This window comes from Anguilla rostrata, chromosome 14, assembly GCF_018555375.3.
Source record: "Anguilla rostrata isolate EN2019 chromosome 14, ASM1855537v3, whole genome shotgun sequence".
NCBI lineage: Eukaryota > Metazoa > Chordata > Actinopteri > Anguilliformes > Anguillidae > Anguilla > Anguilla rostrata.
The window spans coordinates 12342830-12367167 of NC_057946.1; the positions used below are offsets into that span (position 1 = coordinate 12342830).

At 39.7% G+C, this 24338-nt stretch overlaps 1 protein-coding gene and 2 long non-coding RNA genes across 10 annotated transcripts in view; 2 read left to right on the forward strand and 1 right to left on the reverse strand.

Moving 5' to 3' along the window:
- Positions 1 to 9629, forward strand: part of mef2ca (myocyte enhancer factor 2ca) — a 72420-nt gene extending 62791 nt beyond the window's left edge. For 3 of the 7 annotated variants that reach the window (XM_064307522.1, XM_064307523.1, XM_064307524.1), the window contains 5 exons: positions 1984 to 2156; positions 2547 to 2570; positions 3186 to 3315; positions 3578 to 3710; positions 5360 to 9629. In XM_064307522.1, the coding sequence (XP_064163592.1) occupies positions 1984 to 2156; positions 2547 to 2570; positions 3186 to 3315; positions 3578 to 3710; positions 5360 to 5693 (794 nt within the window). In that variant the 3' untranslated portion in view covers positions 5694 to 9629. Of the gene's footprint in view, positions 1 to 1983; positions 2157 to 2546; positions 2571 to 3185; positions 3316 to 3577; positions 3715 to 5359 lie in introns of those variants that run through there. The other 4 variants (XM_064307526.1, XM_064307525.1, XM_064307527.1 and 1 more) reach the window with 4 other exon arrangements.
- LOC135239529 (uncharacterized) overlaps positions 1 to 24338 on the reverse strand; it is a 181458-nt gene that overhangs the window by 88152 nt on the left and 68968 nt on the right. The window lies entirely within an intron of this gene.
- Positions 19832 to 24338, forward strand: part of LOC135239528 (uncharacterized) — a 51184-nt gene continuing 46677 nt past the window's right edge. The window contains exon 1 of one of the 2 annotated variants that reach the window (XR_010325401.1): positions 19832 to 20340. This is a non-coding gene — a long non-coding RNA (uncharacterized LOC135239528). The remainder of the gene's footprint in view (positions 20341 to 24338) is intronic. The other variant, XR_010325400.1, reaches the window with a different exon arrangement.

Below are 24338 nucleotides of genomic sequence, written 5' to 3' on the forward strand. Positions count from 1 at the left end.
GGTTACGGGCCATTCCACAAAAGAGTGGGTGATCCGGACTAAAGCAGATGAGAGGAGTCTCATCTGCTTTAGTGCAGCAGAGCAGGAGTCTAGACATCACCAGACCCAAACTAAACCAGGAGGGAGAGAAGTATAAGTAGAAGAAGAAGATGAAGAAGAAAGAAGAAGATGATGATTCTACAGCTGTCAGGCTTATGAACCCAGCCTGCTAGAAGGCGTTCAAAATGTCAGGCTGACATTGTTGCCATGCAAAGTGTGGCCATAACTGATGCTGCTAAATTTGACTCGCAGTTTACCCACAATATGCTGTTCTGTGCATACCTTTCATCAACTGGCATTAGTTATATATAGCAGGTGACAGGGGTGGAAGCATGTAGGAGCACATTACCACAGCTCTGCTGTCCTTTGTGTCTACAGTATCTATTTTAAAGCCAGGCTTTGGTCTGAATTGCTATGCTTTATATTGTGAGTTCAATAAAAAAGAAAAAGGAAGACTCACTCTCTTGGCATGTGAAACCCCCACGTACAATCAGACATGCTTATTTCTTTTTTTTCCGATTTTCACGTATATAAAATGACCTTGCACGCGCTGATCTGAAGCCTGTTATTGCTCGGCGTACTTGGCTACGAAGAGTGCTCGTCTGGGTATCGGAAAACGCGACCGTCAGTTTCTAATGCCCGCCTATTTAAAAAAAAAAAAAAAAAACTGCGCCACGCATTTTTCATGGGTATTACTATGAAATCTATTCCATTCTCCATATTAGGTCACGCGTTTTGCCGAAAAAGGGCTGGAGAGATTATGGGGATTGTTTTAACTCACTGTCTCCCATCTGTGAGATTTTCAGAGCAGCTCTGCAGAGCAGCTCATGTGCTCATTCGATCTCGCTCTCAGACATCTGCTGTCGCGTCTGTGGAAGCAAACTCCGGGGCGGCCAGTAGACAGGCAACGCCAAGATTTTCAGTGATCCAGAACTGTACACATATATGTCTTGTCACTATTGTGAGACCTTTGCTTAATTGGCTGCGAGCAATAATTTAGGTTCTTCAGACTGTGCAAATTGCGCCTTCAAAACTGTCATTCTGAAACTGAATCGGCCCTTCAAGTGAAACAAAGGTCCACAGTGAAACTGCCGCAGAAGACATCTGTGACTCATTTTCCACTAGTGTATGATTAGGCAATTCATTCAAGTCTAACATATAATTCTTGCCCCTCTTTCAAGTGGTAAGGGCATTATAGCACTTTGGGTACTACCCCCAGAAAAAAACCAGTGCCTTTGGCTGAGTGAAAGCACTGAAACTCAAGCTTTTTTTTTTTGAAGGCTGGGTTCGTTTCTCTTTTTCTCGTAGAGACAAACATGGGTGGGGAATCGCAGAGATGTGGGTTTGGTGTATGACTCCAGCCCCTTTGTTGCAGTGAAAAACATACATGCGTTTACCAGCAGTGGGCCGGTCCCGCTGCGGTCTGTAAGTCCAGTGATTTAGTGGTGACACTGCCGAACACCTAGATGCCACAAGAATGACATCAAAAAAAAATCTTCCTGGAAAAAATAATCCTTTACAGGATTCAGTGCACTGGTAAAACATCTCACGGAACAGCCGGTAATTTTCCAGTTTTCACTGCTTCAGTTGCTACCCTTCACATCGAGCGCTCCCGAGACAGATCGTTGATCCTTTGTTTGCTGCAGTCCAGAATGCTGTAATATTTGCAGAAACTTGCATCACTTCATATTTTTTACTTTGTTAACTGTTTTAGTATTTGCAAAATCATTTTTAAAAATGTTATCTGGTCTACTTTAATGCACGTGTATTGTTATCTTTATTTTATTTTTTTCCCCTCTTTGAATTGAATTTTTTCTTGTATTGAGAAGCACCCACATAAAAAGGGCAGATAAAAAGGAATCCGTGTAACGGGTGGTGCTAGAGCACCCCCCTCCCAGACAGCAGGAGTGACCGCCCTGTCCCCCCCTTCCCTCCTCCCTCCAGGAAACGGGTACGGGAACCACCGCAACTCCCCCGGGATGCTGGTGTCCCCAGGCAGCATGAACAAGAACCTGCAGGCCAAGTCCCCCCCGCCCATGAACCTGGGCATGAGCAACCGCAAGCCGGACCTGCGCGTGCTGATCCCGCCCGGCGCCAAGAACAACATGCCCTCCATCGTGAGTCACGCGCCCGCGCCGCCCAGCGCTCGCCCCGCCCAACGCGGCTGGTCGAGGACCAGTCCCTCCTCCCGCTCCTTCTCCTCTTCTCCCTCCCTCCTTCCCCCTATCTGCTGTCCCTTCGTATTCTGCCTCTCTTTTATATGACATGTTGGATTTTCCCCCAGTATTTGGCTTTTTCCTCTTTAAGAGACCGATAAATCCAGTCCTCAGCATTAGTTATTAGCATTAGCATTAGCGAATAGCGATGTAGCGAATATTGTCCTGTTGCTGATCCATTCATTTGTAGTCCTGCTCAGAGCCATCCCTTACTTAGGGACACAGCATTCCCTGCTCTGCCAGCACTGAAACTAATTTCAATGTATTGCCCCTCCCCTTTAATGCCGCCAGTCTGAGGACGTTGATCTCCTATTGGTAAGTGGGATTACAGCAGGATAATTATTAGACCCCATCATCATTAAAATGGTTAAAATGTTCCATTTAAATAGAATAAGACAGGGATTATTTCAGTGTGGGATGTACTACAGAACAAGGTACAATTGTAGCCTCATGATATTCTGCACATGGTTCTCATGTGTAGGACTAAGGACCGTTCCAAAGGCAAGGCTGACATCTAGTGGTCTGTCTGCATAAGCACATAGGGTCTGATCTGTCCATTACTGATAGTTTATCATGTCTTCTTGATTCATGGCAGCAACAGACTGTTTTTAACACAGATTCTGAATCAAAATTAAGGTCCCAAATCAGAAGGATGATGTTCATATTTTATCGCATTTTAGGTCTCCCTCCTCAATACAGCGACCCTTGTTTATGTTACTGGTCCCGTTGCCTTGGAGACTAGGATGTTTGTGTTACTATAGCAACAACAAGTCCTCAGAAGGGTTATAAATGATAGGGCTGACAAAGTTCAATGGAGATGCAGGTAGCCTCTGATGAATTCAAGAAATTTGCGGCGTGTTAATTTTCAGCACCATAGAGGGAAAAAAGTCGTACCGAGTGTTCATGGAGGTTTTTTTGTTGTTGTTGCAGAACCAGCGGATAAATAACTCACAATCTGCCCAATCCTTGGCTACCCCTGTGGTTTCTGTAGCAACGCCAACTCTACCAGGACAAGGAATGGGAGGGTACCCATCTGCCATTTCCACCTCATATGGTACTGGTAGGTACAGCGTTGCAATACTTACACTCTATTGACTCAGAGACTCTAGTGTCTCTGTAACACTCTGTGAGGACTTTAAGTGCCACCTCTCCTTTTAACACTGACTGCTGAAGGCATCAATCACCCCGTTCGACCCGTGAGACACTTCTTACGGTTTAGACAAAATGCCAACAGCGGTCTTCAGAATAGCTCATATCTCTCTCCCTCTCCCTCCCTCCCTTTCTCTCTCTCTCTTTCTCCCTCTCTCCCTTCCCCTGCGCAGAATACTCTCTGAACAGTGGCGACCTGTCTCTGACGGGCTTTAACAGCTCCGGGGGCTTGCACCTGGGCTCCATGACGGGCTGGCAGCAGCAGCACCTGCAGAACATGCAGCACTCTGCCCTGGGCCACTTAGGGTGAGTACCCTTCGCACTGGCCCCGCCCCCTGCACAGGCCCCGCCTCTACGGCCTGCCAGCCACCGGCTTCAGTGACACACCTTTTCACACTACGGTCATGACGTCAGCATTATCAACACTGAAAGTGCATAGGTGTGTACATGCTGCATATTTGAGACTATTTGATAACAGTTGCAGACCGTAGAACTTTTATGTTTCTGTGCATACGTTACACTCGTGGCTAGCAGTAAGAAGAGGGTATTTATTGTCAGTCATATTACTGGAAGGCTATGCTCTCATGTGGCCATACTCTGTAAGTGATTATCTCTAAGACCTGTTATGTGGTTACTTTTGGCCTTAGCTGAGTTTGGTGTGCAGCATGCCTTTATTATCAGGGATGAAATGAGTTGTTGTGTGTGCGCCGGGGGAAGCACGTCTCTAGGGCTTCTGTGCATGTTTCAGGGCCCCCACATCAAGGCCCCGCCTCTCAAAAGCCTCCCTGTTCCCAAAGATGGACAAAGGCGGGGGGGGGGGCACGGGCCAGTTTAGGGAAAGGGGGCCGTAGTTCCATTTAGAGCTCCGGGCAGAGCGCTCGCTGTCATCTGTGTGGGGTTAGCCTGCCGACAGTAGCAAAGCCTCAATAAGGCCCAGCCATACGGCGCATCTCACGGCCGCTCCGAATTTTACATTCCTGGAAGCCAATGCATATGGTACGTGTCAGAAAGAGGTTTCGCATTGAACTGCTGTCAAAGACCTAAAACCACGGTCCCCACAGTGACTGGCAAAAAGAACATTTTCGGCTTGCATACGTAGGGTAAACACTCATTATGATCAAACGCTCGCTGAATGTTTTTCTTTAATATTCTGGCACACATTTATACACTATGCAGTACAAGCTGTCATGGCAAAGTGCGCTCTTTAAAACAGTGATGTGTTTAATATCAAAATCATACCCATAATTGCCAATTTAAACAAAATACACAGCAATTTCTACTGCAGTATGTGGACACAGTAACATGCACCATATAGAGCTCTTATAGTTCTCTGAACTTTGAGAAAATAAATGCTTTGAAAAATAATATTCATGTAAAATACATATTTGAAAGATGAAAGAGTTTTGCTGTTCTCGTTAGCAACATTTCTAAAGTCCAAGAAGGCACTGTTCTGTTTAACTGTGTGTATGTATACGTGTGTATGCATGTGCGTGCGTGTGCATATGCGCGTGCGTGCATGGGTGTGTGTGCATATGCGCGTGAGAGCATCTGTTCTGTTTAACTGTGTGTGTGTATGTATACGTGTGTATGCATGTGCGTGCGTGCGCACGTGCGCGTGCGTGCATGGGTGTGTGTGCATATGCGTGAGAGCGTCTGTTCTGTTTAACTGTGTGTGTGTGCGTATACGTGTGTATGCATGTGCGTGCGTGTGCATATGCGCGTGCGCGCATGGGTGTGTGTTTGCATACGCGCGTGAGAGCATCTGTTCTGTTTAACTGTGTGTGTGTATGTATACGTGTGTATGCATGCGCGTGCGTGTGCACGTGCGCGTGCGTGCATGGGTGTGTGTGCACGCGCGCGTGAGAGCGTCTGCTCTGAGTGCTGCGCGTGCATCTGTGCAGCAGTTGCGCGTTCATTTCCCTCATCCTGTAACCGCGTTTCCTTTCCTCCTACAGAAATTGCACTAGCACTCACTTATGTCAGAGTTCAAATCTCTCCCTGCCTTCTGCTCAAAGCCTGCACATCAAGTCCGAACCTGTTTCTCCTCCTAGAGACCACCCCGGGGTCACGCCCGCGGGTTACGCGCACCAGCAGGCCCCGTCCCGCCAGGACTCGGGCCGCTCGCCCGTCGACAGCCTGAGCAGCTGCAGCAGCTCGTACGAGGGCAGCGACCGCGAGGACCCCCGCAGCGAGTTCCACTCGCCCCTGGGACTGATGCGGCCGTCGGCGGAGGAGCGGGGGAGCCCGTCGGTCAAACGCGTGCGCCTGACCGAGGGCTGGGCCACATGATAAAGCGGGCCGCGCCCGCGACGCCGCTCCCTCCCTCCCTCGCTCGCTCGCTCGATCGGTCCCCCGCCCCCCGCCCCCCACCCGCCTCCCCTCCTGCCCCGCCCCACGTGTTCGCTCCAGGAGGGGGGCCCCCCCCATTTTCTAAATTTAAGTTTGGTTTATTCACTTCTTTTTTTTTGCGCTGAGTGTGTGTGCTGTTCATGTTAAAGTGATATAAAAATGTATTAGCGGGAGTGGGTGGTATTGGGGAGGGGGAGGGGTGGGGGGGGATATAGGGAAATGGAAGGGTCATGCGTAGTGGGAGGGGAGGGAAGTGCATTATTTGTGTGGAAAAAAAACAATATACATACATACGGGGACGTGTGTGTTTATATAAAGAAATAAACAAAAAAAGGTCAGGTACTCTTGTTTTGTAAAACTACTCTCAACTTCAGTGATATGGCGTAATTAAATGAGTGAGTGGAAGACTATGTTGCCGAGTCTAAAAGTCAAGCACTTGAGATGTACAAGTAATATTTGTGTACAGCTTAGGTTATCTTTTACTCATTCTTTTTTTGCTGCCGTCTTTTCTTTGCAGTGCTCTCTTGCAAAATGTATGTTACATTAGATAATGTCATGTTGCAGGTTCAACGTATTTATGTACATAGAGGGCCAGGGAGGGGTTTCAAAGTCACCAGACTTTGTAGGCTTATTTACAAAAGAGATAAAAAGCTGATATGCAACTTTTGAAGAATCACACAGGATATACCTGCAGACCCACGACCTGGACCTATGTCAAATATTTTCCCTCAAAGTATGGAGCTAATTAATGCCATGATCAATCAGAACTCAGTAAAAGTGGACCATACTTTTCTTTAAGAGCCATGTTAGATAATTACACAAAATTCAGGTCTAGAATTACGTAATCAGAATAAGAAACATGTACGATACATTTTGCGTATATTTTCGTAAAAAAAAAGGAATAAAATGCAAAGCATTTGTGGCTTTTTGTAGTTTATATAAGCCAGAATGTGTTTTTGATAGCTTTGCTATTATATGAAAAGCCTAGGAGATGATAAATTACATGGGTTTTTGTATAGAAAGCACTACCCTAAGCCATGAAGACAGAGGTTAAAACCCATGCTTTGCTGAACAAATAACTGTTTTCTCTTTGTAGAGGTTTTTGTTTTTAAAGTGTATTTCTTATTATATATATATAATATTATTAAGAATCTTTAAAAAAAAAAAAAAAATCTGTGAAATTAACATGCTTGTGTATAGCTTTCTAATATATGAATATATAATAATGGTCATAGCAAACAACGTTTTATCTTATTAGTGGGGTTATGTATGTGCAGTAGCACATGTGCTGTTCTGTTTGATGGCTAACAGAACTATTCAGGGGTATGTTTAGTTTAACCTAACCAGCTACAATGATCCACCTGTCGACCTATTCACAGGTTACCTGTATTATTAGAAGACCTCTGTACAGACGATGACATATCATGGGAACTGGCTGGCTGTTCCCATGCACGGAAATGCAACACTCCCATTAAAGCTTGAACACACGTTTGTGTGCCTGTTTGGTGAAAAAAAAGAAGAAAGTTAAAGTCACACTTCAGTGAAACCAAAGTGTTAGAATTTCTACCAAATACCACGGGTGAGGCATGGTGGCGGGGGTTTGTCCTATTTTAAATATTTTGGCAGGATATTGTATATATAGTGCCCAAACCTTTCGCCTCCACCCCCTTACTTGAGTTCGGGACGGTGTTTGGTCACGCACCATCCCAAGCGAGCTGGAGCTCGAATTAGGAGTCAGATGAAAAGCGATGTGCGATTTGACCTCGAGAAATGACAATTTTGAACTATTGAAATAGCATATTTTATAGCATTTGTAACCTTGACGGTTTTGCTTTTCCTTTTTTTAGCTGTTGTTAGTGTTGTTGTGGCTGTTGTGGAGAATTTGGTCCGTGTCGAGTGTGAACGGGGGAAGTGTTGTATCGGTGCATGGCCTGAGGGGTGAGACAGCTAGACAGGGTTCCTCTTTCCCCAGACAAATGTGACTTGAAATTATAGCATAGCAAAGCGACAACGTAGGAACCCCGGCGAGCTGGTTGAGGAGAAGCACAATTTGGGATTTTGACACGTCACTTTTTTACAGAAAGCTAGGCATCTCTCTCTCTCTCGGCCTCTGCCTCATTATACTGGATCTGCTGTTACTCAATGTTAAGGTTATTGCTATCAAAGCTGTGTGCAGTTAATATGAGGTTACAGTGTTAATGCCGCATGCACAAAGTCAGATTTAAGGGGCGGAGCCCTAGAAGTTATGTTCTATGTCATGTTCATTTTTCTATTATTGTCCATTAAATAACACAGTCGTGAGTACACACAGTTAAGGCAACATCAGCATTTAATGTGAAACCAAAACCAGTGGCTCTTTCCATGTTGTAACTTTGAGCTTCAATTGCGTGTTGTTTAAAGAACACTAATGACGAAATGATATTAGTGCGTACAAAAATGTGTACAAATTTATTTTCACATTGCCCTCCCATACTCCCATACATTTTAACAGTTATGTTTACGTTTTTAATGATTATATCCGGAATATGTAATGACCTTGGGAAAAAGCAATGAATTTTTCCTTGTTTGGTCTGTGGGGGTGTTCACTTAAAATATCTTGGTAACACCACCGATACCAGTTACAGCAAATGAAGCTGTCAATATTTTGGATTCTCCAGTCACTGGATTAACATTCTGAACACTGATTTGCCTGAACTGCCTGTGGGGAATTGCTTATTTTCAGTAACACTTTGGAACATGGCTCTGTTATAAAGGCTCAATAAAGAATGAATAACTAGTAATGTATAAATATTATGTTTATTGTTGTAATAACAATAATAATTGTTAGTTTATGTGTTATAAAGTTCCTCCAATATAAACCAAACATATTGCAGCCTTTTCTCAATCTGGCAACACTGGTCTCCTTAATAATAAATTGAACACCAATAATAACATTGGAAAACCATCAATAATTTTTAAAATCATACACAATTTAGTTTTTACTACTTTATTATGGATTTATAACAGCACCACATTCAAAAGTCTTACCCCATTTTCTATGTAACAAAACAGGTCAATATTGTCACATCTGCTTTGTGGTTCCCCTGGGCACTTAACGGAGATACTTATCAGAGTACTGTTCTTTTTTTTTCCTGTAATGTGCTTCAAAGGGTTCAGATAATGGATTTTGTTCATATGTTTTTTTAACCAAAGACATGGAGCAATCCTTCAATACTTCTGATCAGTATAGCAGTGCTTCTGTAATCATTTTATTTATTATTACTATTTTTCTTTAATTTTTTTTTTTTTGCAATTGGATCTGCCAGTTCTGTGACCTGAAATCTGTTTGTACCTCATACTGACCCATACAGTACCTCAAATGCTAATTATTGATTCAATTCTGTGTAAGAACAGTGATGATGACAACAGTGTTTCTAAGGCATTGCGTAACAGCATTGTATTGATTTGCTTTATCAATCATATAATCCACACACAGTTCTAGGATTGCTCCAACAGTTTTTTTGTTGTTTTTTTTTTTTGTTTTATTCAATTTTATTCTGGAAAAAAAGTTGTTTCTATTCATAAATAATTCACAGAAAAAATACACAAAAAACAGTAGAAACAAATGTAGCTTGTACAAAACCTGAAATGGGGAACGTCTGACGTACATGTTTGTAACTTTAAAAAAAAAGAGGCTCACAGTGGCATAAGCTGGCCTTTGTCGCCACTTGAAGACAAGATGTTATTATAAAAACCCACATCTCTGTATCTCAAGGGACTTCATTCAGCTGTCTGTAGTGAATACGAATATGGAAATAAAATAAAGATTCTCTTGTTGGAAAAAACATTATTTGTATTTTGCAGACAATTCAGTAAATTTACTGGCTTTCTTAGTTACTGAGGTCTGTGTGTGGTTTATTTGCTATATAATCTCCCACTTAATATCACATACTGTATCCCTGCAGGGAATTGTGAAGTAGGTATGTGACAAACAGTAGGTGAAGAATCTCTTGTTCTTCTGGTCAGAAACCACAATGCCATTCTTTAAAGGTGAGAAACAGCTATTCTTACACTTGATTAATATATTCATAGTTAAAAGTGCATGATGAAAAATGTTTAAATGCACCACTCAAACTACAAATCACATGGAAAGACATTTGAAAAAAGGTAAAGAGGAAAAACTCAAATGTTGAAGCCCACCTGTTTTGTGAGAGCTTTGTAAACAAGCTCCAACAATGAGTATTAAAAAGTGCAGCTGTTTTATCCAGCTGTGTCCAGCACACCTCCAGCTCCTCAGACCCAGTTACACACATTTACCCATATGAGACAGACTTTCACAAGATCACCCAGGTGCAATGTCTTCCCCATACGAAAAACATGTTCCAGGGATAACTTTTTCACACAAGAAGAAGAAGAAGAAGGACAGTGACAATGTTCTTTACAAACAAACAAATAAATAAGTTCCATTGGGGAAAAGTATTTCAGATAATGATTCAGAAATAGTGAATACAATGTTGCACAGTGCATGAATTCCTGTGCCTTTGTGTGGCCCTTCAGAGCCAGCATGGCATGTTCTCTGGGTTCCCGGGGACACGTTTCTCACATGCCAAAGATGTACAGGGAAGTCCCCAGGAGTTTGTACACACTGCAGGTGGGTATCACTGTACGTCCAGGAGAAAAAAAAGATGATTCTGGCCACACAATATATGTGGAAATTCTGTTCATTAAAATGTTTTTTTTTTTTTTTTTCAAAATGAAAATCTGTACCATGGTAACATATCTGGGTGGAGTACTAAGTGAGTGTGTACAGCCCTGATGGGGGACAGAGATGTCTTTTACCCACCTTCGACATGTTTTATTTTCTGCTCCCCACTGGGTGTCACCACTTCATTACACCATCTGCTGCCTAGTGTATCAAAGTTGGCGTCAAACTTCATATCTGTCACATCTGTTTTACTTTACTTCTTTTGTATGATTAGTTAAAACCCAATTACTGTTGATGAGAGGTATATTTAGTACATACAGTACATGGTGTAATGTGTGGAAAGGAGATCGCAGAGCATTTTATTCTTCCCAAAGTAATTGAAACATAAAATAATAAGAGAAATGTTTCTCTGTCATTACGTAGTCCTGCTCTGTCCCCGGTCCTGTGTGACTAATGGAATTGGCGCCACTGACCAATTTACCGTGAACCAGTGATTAGTGGATCTGCAGGAAATAAAACACCCACACAGTGGTGACCACCATGCTTTCTACCACAGCTAAGCTTAGCTATATGGCTGGACAGCACATACCTACGGCATATGCTTTCTACAGTACTGGCGCTAAAAGCCATAATGCAACAGCTTTCATACAGCCCACCCAGGTTACACAGCAAGCGTGTGTGTGTGTGTGTGTGTGTGTGTGAATGAGAGAGAGAGAGAGAGAGACAGTGAGAGAGAGACTACTTGTGTGCATATGCACGTGTGTGTGTGAGTGAGTTTGTGTACCAGAGAAAGAGAGAGAGTGTGTGTGTGTGCGTGTGCATGTGTGTGTGAGAGTGTGTGTGTGTGTGTGCGTGTGCATGTGTGTGTAAAAGTGTGTGTGTGCGTGTGTTAGATAGAGAAAGAGATTGAGGAGAGGGGGTGTGCTTTTAGCAGTATCACTAGCACAACTGTCAGACAAAACTCAATGTAGTTTGTACTATAGAGAAATAATTAACTTAATGCTCAGTGTATTGATCTATCTGAAATCAACTTCACCACACCTGAGATGCTGTAGTTTCACACTGTAGTTTCATAGACAGTGTAAGGCAAATGGGTGCTTAAAATGGACCCTGATAGAGCAGTTAACTGTAATGCTAACCCTGCTTGACTTGTATAAATTCTATTCGTTGATTTATCACAGAATTGTATTATCATTTGTGTTGCATTGTTGCTTCTGACAGAATTAGATACACTGCATTATAAAGTAGCATATCACCACCAGAACCTAAAGCGACACACACGACATAGCTTACAGGGGGACCACGGCTGAGGCTGTTGCTTGCCCCACACATCAGCAATGAAACACAGCTCATATCCATCTCAGCCATTTATACTCTTTATAAACGTCATCGACTCCTGTCAGGAAATTGCTCTTTATCTTAGTGCAAATCAGCAGCAGGGCTTGGCATCAAATCGAAATTCTCTTAGAAGTGGTATTTTTTTTACTTACTCACCAGAATATGTTCTAACTGGAGCTTTCATTAAGCAAAAACGATAAACGATAATCATTCTTGTTGGTCATCACAAGTTTCTGAACCTTGCTTCCGGTTTTTGCTGCCATTGTGATCTTTACTTCGTTCGTGCATATTACCGACTGTCGACGGGTAGGGGTGACCAGTAAAGTTCCCGTTAGAATGCATCGTCGAATTGGCTTTAGACAACTAAGTCTGACGCACTTATTCAATCGCCCATAGGATCTACCAGGACAAGTTTTTTTTTTCTTTTGTTTTGCGTAAAGGCATATGATTTGAGTTAGCGGCACTTGTTGACATCAGTGCAACATTCGAACCCTACTCGTTTTTTTTTTAATTCAGCCATGGTGCATGGTACGATTTGGCCTCATTTCAAATGTTCTTATTTGCATTTATGCGAATAGACTTAGTGGATTTTTTCGAACAGGCGACATGATAAAAACCCAAAAAGTCTGTGGATTATAAGTGACGAAAACTTAATGGCCATAATGATCTGCGTATAATTTGTAGCCTATACAGAAGTCGTATATTTTCACGGCAGTGAGAACGAAGTTACTGTCCGTTTCTAAGGCGCAAACCCCCATTATTAATTACTGATAACTGATTATAGTAAAGAGGAATCTCATTAAATGTTAGATGTCTGTACACATAAATTAATACAGGGCGATCCGTATTATATCAGCCTTTATTTCTGTCATATTCTGTTGTGCCGTATTAATTTACATTGTGAGCAGTAGAGGAAGACACTCATTAGTTTACTTATTTCATCAGTGAATCTATACAATTAGCCAACAGGGGGCATAAGTACACAATTGTCTCCGCCTCACAAGAGACCACGCTTGCTTGCATCCTTTGGTACTGGTGTTATTTTCAGTGGCACCCTGCAGTCGCTCGATCAGTACTATCTGAAATTCCAGAAATCTTTAAGACACGTGCTTCTTAGATTTGGAACGTGTATGTTCACCGTAGCAAAGACACAGTTTCGTCCGTAGGCATGAAGACGTAACATTATTTATAAATGCCATGAAGGACAAATCTGATTAAGGCCTGTTGAAAAAATGAGCCATTAAAGAAGTTACATAGATGTACATACATAGGCTACATTTTCGTGTTCTCTGTGCCCGAAACCTGTTATAAATATGATTTAACTTAACTTAGACATAGGCCTAGTTAATCTATTTATATTAGAGGTCTGTCAAACAATAACACTTCTGCTTCATGGCTTTTTATATTTTCTTTGCGATGCGCACGACACTTGGCAAACCCTCCACATTTATATTCTGTAGGCCTATCTTATTTTTGAATAAATTATTAATTCTCTTCCTTCTATTTTTGTGGGTTGCGCCAAACCAAAACAATTAAAAAAAAAACATTTATGCTTAATGTTGCTCCGTATTTTGTTTAAAACATAATAATAATAATAATAAAAATAATAATAATAATAGGTTAATTTTTAAAAATTTGAGAATAATCATATTATTACAATCAATTGTTGGATAATTATTTGGTATGGCATTGTCGACCCTGTCTATGGGATATTCAGCTCTAAGAATGTGGTGACAAAAATTTGGGCATGCTTAAGATCAGCAGAGCTAGGTCATCAAACGGACGCCTGCTATTGACAGACAAAATGAATCCTACTTACTTGGCCTGGTAGCTTACTGCCCGTGTGAAATATACGTATAATATACTTATACTTATATATATAAGTTATTTGAACCAGTTGTGAAATAAAATGCGTTTTGATCGTTTGTTCTTAAACATTTTGCATTTCATCATTTTGCTGATCCATGTTTTCCAAGCAGTTATTTCTGGCGCTTCAGAATAGGCTGATTTTGGGTAACATTTTCTGTTCAGTAAATTGGGAAATGCTACGCGAATCCATTGAGAAATCTTCGGCAGTCTACTTATAGGTCGATTTATGGAAAGGCAGAACATCCGTGCAACTGAGGCACACTTTGATTTGCTTTTGCTATATATATATATATATATATATTCGCGAGTACAGTAGCCTACATGGGGTGCGTTTAAACAGAATCTAATTTCTCCAGCAACAACATTTGGTATTGTCTAACACTTATTTATATGTAATTATCACGGTGTGTGGACGTTTTTCATGTAGTTTAATTTTATCCTTTCAACTGACTGTTCACTTTTGAAAAATAATTTATTCTAGAAAAACCTTTTTTCAAACCAAGTCAGGCCAGGTAATTTTTCCTTGATTGAGCCATTTCGAACATTGACCACTAGAGGTCACACACACAATTTTATATATTTTATAGTGTGTATTGTTGTGTGTGTGTGTGTGTGTGTGTGTGTGTGTGTGTGTCTATAAATATATATATATATATATATATATATATATATATATATAATAAAACAGATGAAATGTAGACATAGTTACTGTGTCAATGCAGTCAGCATGTCTCTATTACTCAAGAACCAGAACAATGTGTATGGAACATCATTTAATATGAAATACATTTGATTTCCCATAATAATAATAATAATAATAATAATAATAATAATAATAATAATAATAATAATAATAATAATAATATCTTTTACAAGAACATTCTACTATGGGCCTGTACATATAGGTCTTAAATGCTGCAAATCTATTCAATGATGCAAATGTGCACCACCATCATCATTATTATTATTATTATTATTATTATTATTATTATTATTAATAATAATAATAATATTATTATTTTAATAATAAATACAACAACAACAACAGCAACAATAATAATAATGTACATTGCTGTGGTTGATCATAATCTAAACCACTGTAATCTAGTGAAAATGAAGGCATTTGCTTCAGATTGAAATTCACAATGGCACAATGTGTTTATTATGAACGAATTAAAGCAAGTGTTGTATTTATTTTATAATTTTTTGTATATTTTCACGAATTTGTCTATCTCTGAAATGAACGAAAAATGTTGGGTAATAAAAATGAGAAGGTCGACTACATGTTTAAAATCGCTATTCAAAGGACAAAATACATTTGGCAGCTCAGTAATTACAGTTTCTACTCATATGTCGCAATACACTGAAGCTTTCTTTATTTAAATCACACATGAAACGCGAAGATTTCTAAGATACAACAAAGGTGACAAATGATCGAAATCGAAATAATGGCAAACACTAAAAATCACCAGCTATCAGGACTCTCCGAAATTACATAGGCTTACTTCTAATTAAACCTATTAATTAATCTTACCCATTATCGAGCAAAACCACCAATAAATATACACTTAGTTATAACTTAACATAAGCAGGTCCTAATCCAAAGTTCTAACACGCACCCTTCTGGTTGCGTTTGCAGTCCCTTATAATATTACTTTTTAAAAAATGCTACAAGATAATTGCTACTGAGGTGATATAAATTCACGTGAACAGACTGATAGTAGCTATTGATGGAGACATGGAGACTGGGCCAGAAAAACGTAACGAAGGTGATAAACGTGCTACTTTTACGGAAAGACATAATTTTATTAAGCATCAAGAGAAATTATTTAATGCTATGTTGAGTGCAGTCTTCAGTCTTCTCAGTTTCTTTTTGTTTTCTGTGTATCAATCCACAACAGGCGTATTTGCGTGTGTGAACAGTTTATTAGCGAACACGAATCCATGTTACAAATGAATTCTTCGGCACACCTGTGACATGCTAAAGGACAAAAGCTACATTTAGGCTACGGATCTGTCTTGTCACATTAACACAACTTCTATCACTGTTCCTAGATAATTAATCTACTGCATGATATGCATTCACAAACCGTGTGATTGGTTAATGTTAGAATATACAGAATAAGATTAAGACTATTCGATTAAAGTAGGCCTACTCTTAACATAAAGTAAAGGATAATCTTTTTGAAGTTTTGGGTCTCTCCAATTTTCTCCACACTTCTCACGTTAAGGAGGCTACAATGTGCCTTAAAATAGTAATGAAAATGGCGAATTATAATAGGCTATTGTAAATGACCCAACTATTTGCGATGGGGCTTGTTTCTGAGTTAATGATAATAAGAAAAATGTTGTTTTATTGCATGTAAATCTTGATTTAGACAGAAATAAAAATATATAATTGCCCAACTAAAAACATCGTTAAAGTCGACTGAATTCACATTAGGCGTGGCGTAACATTAAAAATGTTTACACACACTATGAATATAAGCAACTATACACTTCATATATAAACGCGTTCGTTTAAATAATATTCATGTCCGTATCACAATATATTTATTTCGTGTTATTCGCGTAAACTATGGCTTTTAATCGATTAAATTGGCTATTAATTCAAACCGAAAAACGAAAAAGTGCATATTGGTTTACGTTTATTATAACTCCGAGGACAACTTGCTTTTAGAAAAAGAAGAAAACAGACAGACAGTCCAGTTTGCATTTTTACAGAAAATTCAATTGATATCGTTTTTACAGACACAGATCATTTGATTTTAATGAATGAAACTATTGCAAGCTAAAATATTTAAGATATCTGTTTGGAGCATTGCTTGATTTAGGTAAAACTCCCAAGCTACCACTGGGTGCCGCAGTCACGCAACAATAAGCTTTTGTCGAGACTATCTTTACAAAATCAAAGCTTCCACTGGGAAATCTCGTCAAACATCCGAATTAAAGCCCGTTGATGTTTTAATGTGTATATGATGTCTTATCAAACAGAATTACATGACAATTTCTTATTAGAATAGTCTACCTCTTTTAACAACCATTCTTTCTCACGTGCACACACATTCGATCTTAATCTAGTCGTATTGTTCTGAGCAGACTTCACTTCGGGTAGCGCACTTGATAGACTGCAGAATCCAGTTTTAATACAACGACCACAATTTGAATTTACAATTACTTTTTGAATTTACTGACAGAAGGCTACAGTAATTAAGGATTTAAACCAGTCGTTCGCACTGACTCATGTGTAGACATTATTGGATTACTGTACACAAAAATATAATTGAGTCCAAACATTTTATCATTGTCGGCCACCTAATCGAACTATCTATCTATCTATCTATCTGGCTTCTTTAAGATAAAACTGACTAATCTGTAACGCATTGGGAGGAAAAGGTAAAGGTACTCACTTTCAAAAATAAGGTCGACTAAATAATTAGTGAAAATATGACAATAATACTTGCTTTAAAATGATCACTGTAATCACTGCAAACCGAGTGCTGGTGCCTTACCATAAAATTAATTGAAAATAAGTGCGTCCGATATGCGTTTAGGCTAAAGCCTACATAACTGTAAACATGCATCGATCGCCACTGACATATTTGTTTCCTAAGTGCGCAAAACAATGCCCATACACGCCCAGTTTTCGCGTGCTTATTAAGATATGTTTTGAGCACGTTAAAAAAAGGGTAGGCCTGTGTGTGTATGTGTGTGTGTGTGTGTGTGTGTGTGTGTGTGTGTAAAAACACAGTAAAGAATATAACTATGTCCTGAAAAAAATGCCAAGTCCTACTCTATCACTTGAGTCTGTTGGTTCTTGAGTGGGGGTCTTAGAAGGCAAGTATTCGAGTGACGGGTGATCTGTTTGATTTGTAGTGAACGTGCATAAAGATGGTAAGGCTACAAGTTCGGTTCAATCTCGTTTCCAGCCGACGTATGACAGGACAGGGGGAAATCGCGCAGATTGTATAATATGAAACTTCAGAAATAGCTTTGATGAGATTGTGTATAGGCCTGCATGTTGTTCGTATAAGCAGGAAAGCAAATAATTAGTTAAAAAATAAAATTTTATGTATGTATTTTTTCCCCTCGAAAATACGAAAGAATTTGGTGTCGTAAACTATATTCTCGAAAATGGCAAAAAAAAAAAAAAACACACGGACCCTGACCGGTTGCAGTCTGTCAGTGGCACATCACAGGTAAAAATCACATCGGCGCGCAAAGTAGCCGACTCAAAATCATTCAGCCTGGTTAGCCGTGGAAGTCATAAGGGTTGGTAACCGCAATTGGTTGGTAATTTTCTTAATGAAAACAAATATCTGGAATATGTGTGTATGTGTATGTGGGGGGGAGAGAGTGTAAGTTTAATAGGAGAAACGATTTTGATTATTCTGGGGGGGTTTCTTCTAATTGTCAAAAGTACAGTCTAACCTATATCTTGCTAAGCCCCAAATACAGCTCCATAGTTGTCTACATGACAATGTCATCAAATAATATATTAATTTGTCCACGGATAAGGCGGACCATAGACTGTTATACATAATACACAAATTAATAATAATAATAATAATAATAATAATAATACTTTAAAATGAGCGACTAAAAATGAACGCGAGATGTAATGTATATAATGATGTGCATTGCCTGCGTCACCCACCTAAGACCATATTTAGTATGACTGTTCCATAATGTGCCTTTGTTGCTACTCATACAGTAAGACTGTGTATTATGAAACGAGGACTTCTAAATATTTTTCTATGCATAAACACACACACGCACACACACACACATATTATATATATATATATATATATATATATATATATATATATATATATATATATATATAGCTAGCACCCAGACATACACCTTGAATTAAAAACAATTACATTAAAATACTTTTAGAAACATAAAAAATTAAAGTAAATGCGAATCTACCTTACAAATGAATCAATATTAAAACAGTACAGAGGCTGGAACCAACTGCAACGGAACTGTGAGAAAGGCGCAGTAGCTGTCTCATTATGCACTGACGATTTCCCCGGCAGAATTCTCCGCTTCTTCATAACACGTCCCCGGATTCTCATAACATGCAGCACACATGCTTGGAGCTTGGCGGAACAAATGTATATATAAAGTAAATGAAAGCTTTTAAATTTGCGAAGAAATAAATAGGTTCAGGGAAAAAAATAGTCCGTCTGTGGGAAGAAAGACTATGCAAGCAGGATTTGCATATTTTGATGTGCTAATTTCCGTAATGTATTTAAATATGGCTGCGCGTAGCAAATATACTAGACTACGTCATTGGACGTGACCTCGCTGCTAAACCACAACGTGAATCCCTTGGAGTCAGACGGATAAGTCTGCGATGGAAACCTGAATTTCGAGTGCAAAAAAGAAACCTTCAAGGCGAGCGCCGAGATTCTGAATTTCGCATTAAAATTTGGAGACAAAATCTATTATCACACGGGATATTATGAAACGATATAGTTTTAAGATAAAAACTAAGGCAGAATATTGAAATCAGATCAACAACATGTAATGGACACCAACGTGTAATCCAGAGCGAGTCAGCGTTATACCATATATAAATGCTCTCACTGGTTTTGTTAATAGGTATTGACATTTTGCCATGAATGGTAGCACAGAAGGCGCAAAAAGAACATCGGCACGTGGTGATATAATGTGAGGATGCAGTCAATAAATACACCTGTAGCCTACAGTATGAAGTTGGAACATACGAATATTGACATATAGCGTTTATATATAATCATTGTTCTATTGTATATTTTATATTTGTACACACAATAGACACTTGGTCGCAAAATGGGCCAATGGTACTGCAGAAAGAGAGCGAAACGTGGGAGTTAAGTTATGTAGGCTAGATGATACGTAAAGCCTATACCCACAATTAGTGAAAAGATACGGTTTACTTTTGTAATTAATAATCATCAGCAATTAAACTGCCTAAATTGAGCTGAAGGGAAAACTTTAAAAAAATGTTTTTTATCAAGGATATTTGTGTACGTTATATTTAAATAAATGAAGGCTATTAATTATTGTATATATTACCAAATTAAACATATTTTTCTTTATTTTACCGCCACACACACACACACACACACACACACACACACACATATATATATATATATATATATATATAAACGATGCAATAATCTAGGCTTCTGTCAAACGTGCCTCAGTAAGGCTCAAAGATATGACTGTCTTCGTTGTCTGGGAACGATGCTATAGATGAACAATGGGTCGTCAGTTTATATCAGCCAACTAAAGACATGGATAACTTGTTTGAATTTCAGAGCACGTCCTTCTCTAAAAGGAGGGATGGACTATGCCTCGGCCAGCCCCCCAAAACTTGCCCACTCCCAGCACAACAGTTCACTTTTACATTTGGAGCTGAAGACAAATATGTTGTGGGAAAGTTTTCCCCCTCTCTCTCTCCCACCATCATGTGGTTGGAATATGCTCGATCTTAACGGTGCAGCCGAAGCAAGCGTAATGAGCAGAGAATTAGCGGCAATTTTAAATGAAGGCACGACGAGAAACGGATGGATTTTCAGAGGGAAGTCTTGAAAGAACTTTCCACATGTTCGAAATTCTTTATTCAGGGATGATTTTCATCAGGACTGCTCAAGCCACCAGCTGTAGACTATGGCACACATTTTGAAAATGTAAGTGCATACTTATTCATTTGGACTTAAATACAGTCGAATGCATATGCAGTGCAGTGAAGAGCGAATATGATACTGGACGTAGTGATAGTCCAAAAACAGTAACCTTTGGTGTCAATGACGGAACTTGAATCAGTTATTACGACTGCTTTTAATTAACTGTTGTTTCTGTTTGTATTCAGCATATTGTGACGTTGAATTGTTCAAAAACAATTTATTTCGTTTTTTGAGGAAACAAACTTCTGTAGTCTACTGTAAACATTTTATCGGCGCGACAAGTGTTTCCTTCAGTTTAGAAATGAAAATTTTACTCAACTCGTCAGGTCCAAAAGATGCAATGTCTTAGCCATTGTCACCAGCTGGCCACACTTCTCCAGTCTGGTAAGAACAGGTTCTTAGTGGGCCACGGATCACGTCCGCTCAGTGGCTAACACCATAGATTTCAGAATATACTCTACGATAGGGGCTCATTGTCTCGTTTACAAAAAGAATACTGTAAACATGCTAACACGAGAAACCTATTACATATGTATTCGTTGATGTAGTGTGTTGAGAGTTTCCTGTAATTTGCGTTGTAATGCAAATGTGCCACTTGTTTTCAGTTTACGTGATATGAGAATCAACGCATAATACGAAAGAAAACTGGGGTAATTCTTTCCTGTACAGTGACGTCACGGCAGCGCACTGATTAAACCATACATTTAGCTAATTAATGCAAGCGAGCTAGTACCAGCCTTTTTTTTTCTTCTTTTTTTTTTTAGGGCAAAACAAACCATTATGACGACCTGAAATCGTCACTGCCCTACCCAATTCGAAATAAATGCAGACAAACACAGAAATGGACACTTTTAATAAGAACGGATTCATATTTTATTTTTGGAAATGTGTATGTAATGTTTAAATGGAACCTAGCAAGATACAAACAGCAAACACAACGACAACGTGTGTGTGTGTGTGACAGAGAGGGAGAGAGAGAGAGAAAGAGAGAGTTTAAAACTATATTGCATATATGGATAACTGAAAATCTTACTGACATTCTGAAACTCATAGTGGCGCAAAACCAGATGTTTCCCCTCATGGAAGAAAGCACATTTTAAACGTGTGTAATGTATATCATGGAGAACGAACGGCTGCCATCAAATTTTAGTAATAAGTATTCTGAAAGAGTTCTGTTGCTTAGCGTGTCACAGGGTTTCGCAACTGGCAAAAGAAGGACACTAATGACGCATGTGCACAACTGTCATCAGTTGCTTCCTATCCCTTAATTACTGATGGGATTCATAATGCTCAGCCACTGAGCAACGCACATGCGCCAACTAGTCATTGCAACTGGGACCATTACAGTTATACAGACTGTAGAACACGTAAAGAAGAAACTAATTCATATACCTAAACGTCATAAAATCCTTTTCATATAGCAACGGTAAATAAATACAGACACTAGCAATAGGCAAGGATAGCAACAGACAACGATAAAAAAAACTTAAAAACTAAACAAAAACGATCCCAAATCACTGAAATGTGTAGTTACAAAGACAGTCTCCTAATTCAGCATGTTTATATAATCTACTTTGGAGCGTAACAATCGGATACCGTAAAACTACCCTACTCTATTGTTAGAACATTGAGTGTGCCAAATTGTACCGCTGGAAGTCCTACACTTGCTTGAGGACACACACACACACACAGAGAGAGAGAGAGAGAGAGCGAGAGAGAGAGACTGTATGTAGCAGACATAGCCTACTGTAGCGTTATAATTGTTAGAAAGGGAGGAGAGAGAGTAATGTGGCGTGTTTGAAAAAGGCCATCAAGAAATATTATAGCGATTACCTTTTTAAAAAATCTAACAGCTACCCACATTTATTATCAGGAACAACATAACGGTGACAAAATCAATTTAGATTTAGATGTTTTTTTTTTCATTTAAGATCAAAATGAAAAACGAGCTAACGCAGTAGGCTACAACCTGTGATCGGTAGTCTAAATTGCAGGTGATCGCAAAACCTGGAATTCGCTTCCGCACTTATACACACGAGTCTTGTTTAGACTATTATCTGTACAGACGATGAAAACGGTTTGGTGAGGTTCTCCTGTTTTGAGGTGTTTGGTGTATTACGACTACACGCGGAAGTATGTCACAGATAAGATAATCGTCTCTAAGCGGATATGTTATTGTCACGATAATGAATAATATAGGCTACTATACAATCAGAACGTTGAGATTGAGCTCGCGTGTGTGAGGTAGACGCTCCTTAACAAACGCCTTCTGAAATATGCATTTGAGCAAGGAATGCAGTGTCTTCGAGATACAGTAAGCTGCGGTAGCAAATGCGTCAAGGAATGGCACCAATATACTGTCAGCTAAATAGCATCGGACGAGGTTTGGGTGTGTATGAGTGTGCAACTTACGAAAAAAGAAAACCTACCTTGTATTACACCATTCCTTGAGGAGAAACAACGTACTGTTTTACGGCATATGAGAAAAGTATCAGATGTGAATGTATTCGAATACCTGTAAATCCCTGTAGATATTCTCCATACCTATTATATGAGATATGAGGTCATTAAAATATCACACCAAAGCCGACTACCAATGCAATAATACGCCGACTCACTGTGTTACTTGGACCCATATGATCAATAAACCAGGCCGGGATATGTGTATAGCATCTGATCAAGAAGAGAAAATGCGAGAAGAGAAAATGCATCCCCGACTGGAAATTACAGCAATCTTCGTGCAAGAAGACGGTTTACAGGCCACGTAACAATATTCCTTTCTTGGGTTTTTAGAACGTTGAGGGAAGAAGAAATGATTCCAGTCCCATTGGCAATGGCGCGCGAGACCGCTGCTCACTCATGCATTTAACTAAATATAAACGTGCACTTGAGACTTCTCACGAAATCATCATTACCATACACTCCCGCGGTCTGGGACCTTTGACCTCGTCGGGTTGGTCCAGATTTTGGTACTGCAAGCCCCCCCCTCCCTCAATGATGGCCCTTTTTCCTTCCAGACCGTTGGCAGCGACAAGCAGGAAGGACGGCATCTCTCTCTCTCTCTCTCTCTCTCTCTCTCTGCGGTGTTATGCTCGGAGACCCATCGCGAGCTCTCCTCGCTCATTACGTGCAATTAAGTTTCATCTGGGATTTAAAAAAAAAAGCGTCAGCAGCATAATCGGAAGCGACGGCGAAATATGATTCTTATATCTTCTCCACGCTTGATTCTGGAACAGGAGCATACATTTTTCCCCCACAGTATACTCAATTGACTGGCTACGCAGGATTTTGTTCGTACCACAACGTGTTACTACAGGCAACGGAATATTTTGTGAGAATTATCCGATTTACAATACAAATACAGGCCTGTCCAAGGATGGCTAATTCGTAATTTTGTAAATCGTATCGTACCTCGTCATTGATTGCTCATAGGCTACACTTCATGCCAATTGGATGAAATCCCTTGGATAGGATTTTCCTTCGATTGGAAAGCTAATTTTTAGAGGGAAAAGTTCGGCTAAACTTTGAATGACAGCGATCGCAATCAAGGGCGGATCCGGTTTTTTTTTTTTGGGAGGTGGGGGGGGGGGGGGGGGGGGGGGTTGGCTGTAAAAACAATACCACGGAGAGAGGATTTAAAACTTTTTTTCAAGGACGTCAAATGCAAAACGTTGGAAACATTGCATGGAATACAGTTGAAGGATGGGAAGTGGGTTGTTATCTTTGGTTATCTAGCTGTATGAGTGTGTTGGTCGTCATAAAGCTAGATAACCGAAAGTAAAAACTGCTTCCAGGATCATCGTGGACTCTGGGAGGATGTTAAAGACCTTAAAGAAGACATTCCAAATAAGATATAAGACAAAAAAGGTTGGATTGACTGTTTGAAACCACAATTTTATAAAATCATAAAAATAGGTGAAATTGAAAGGGATGCTAAATTTGGATATATAAATGCAGTAACATTTTAACGCCTAGGTGATAGCTGTTAGTTGTTCTCACTCAAGA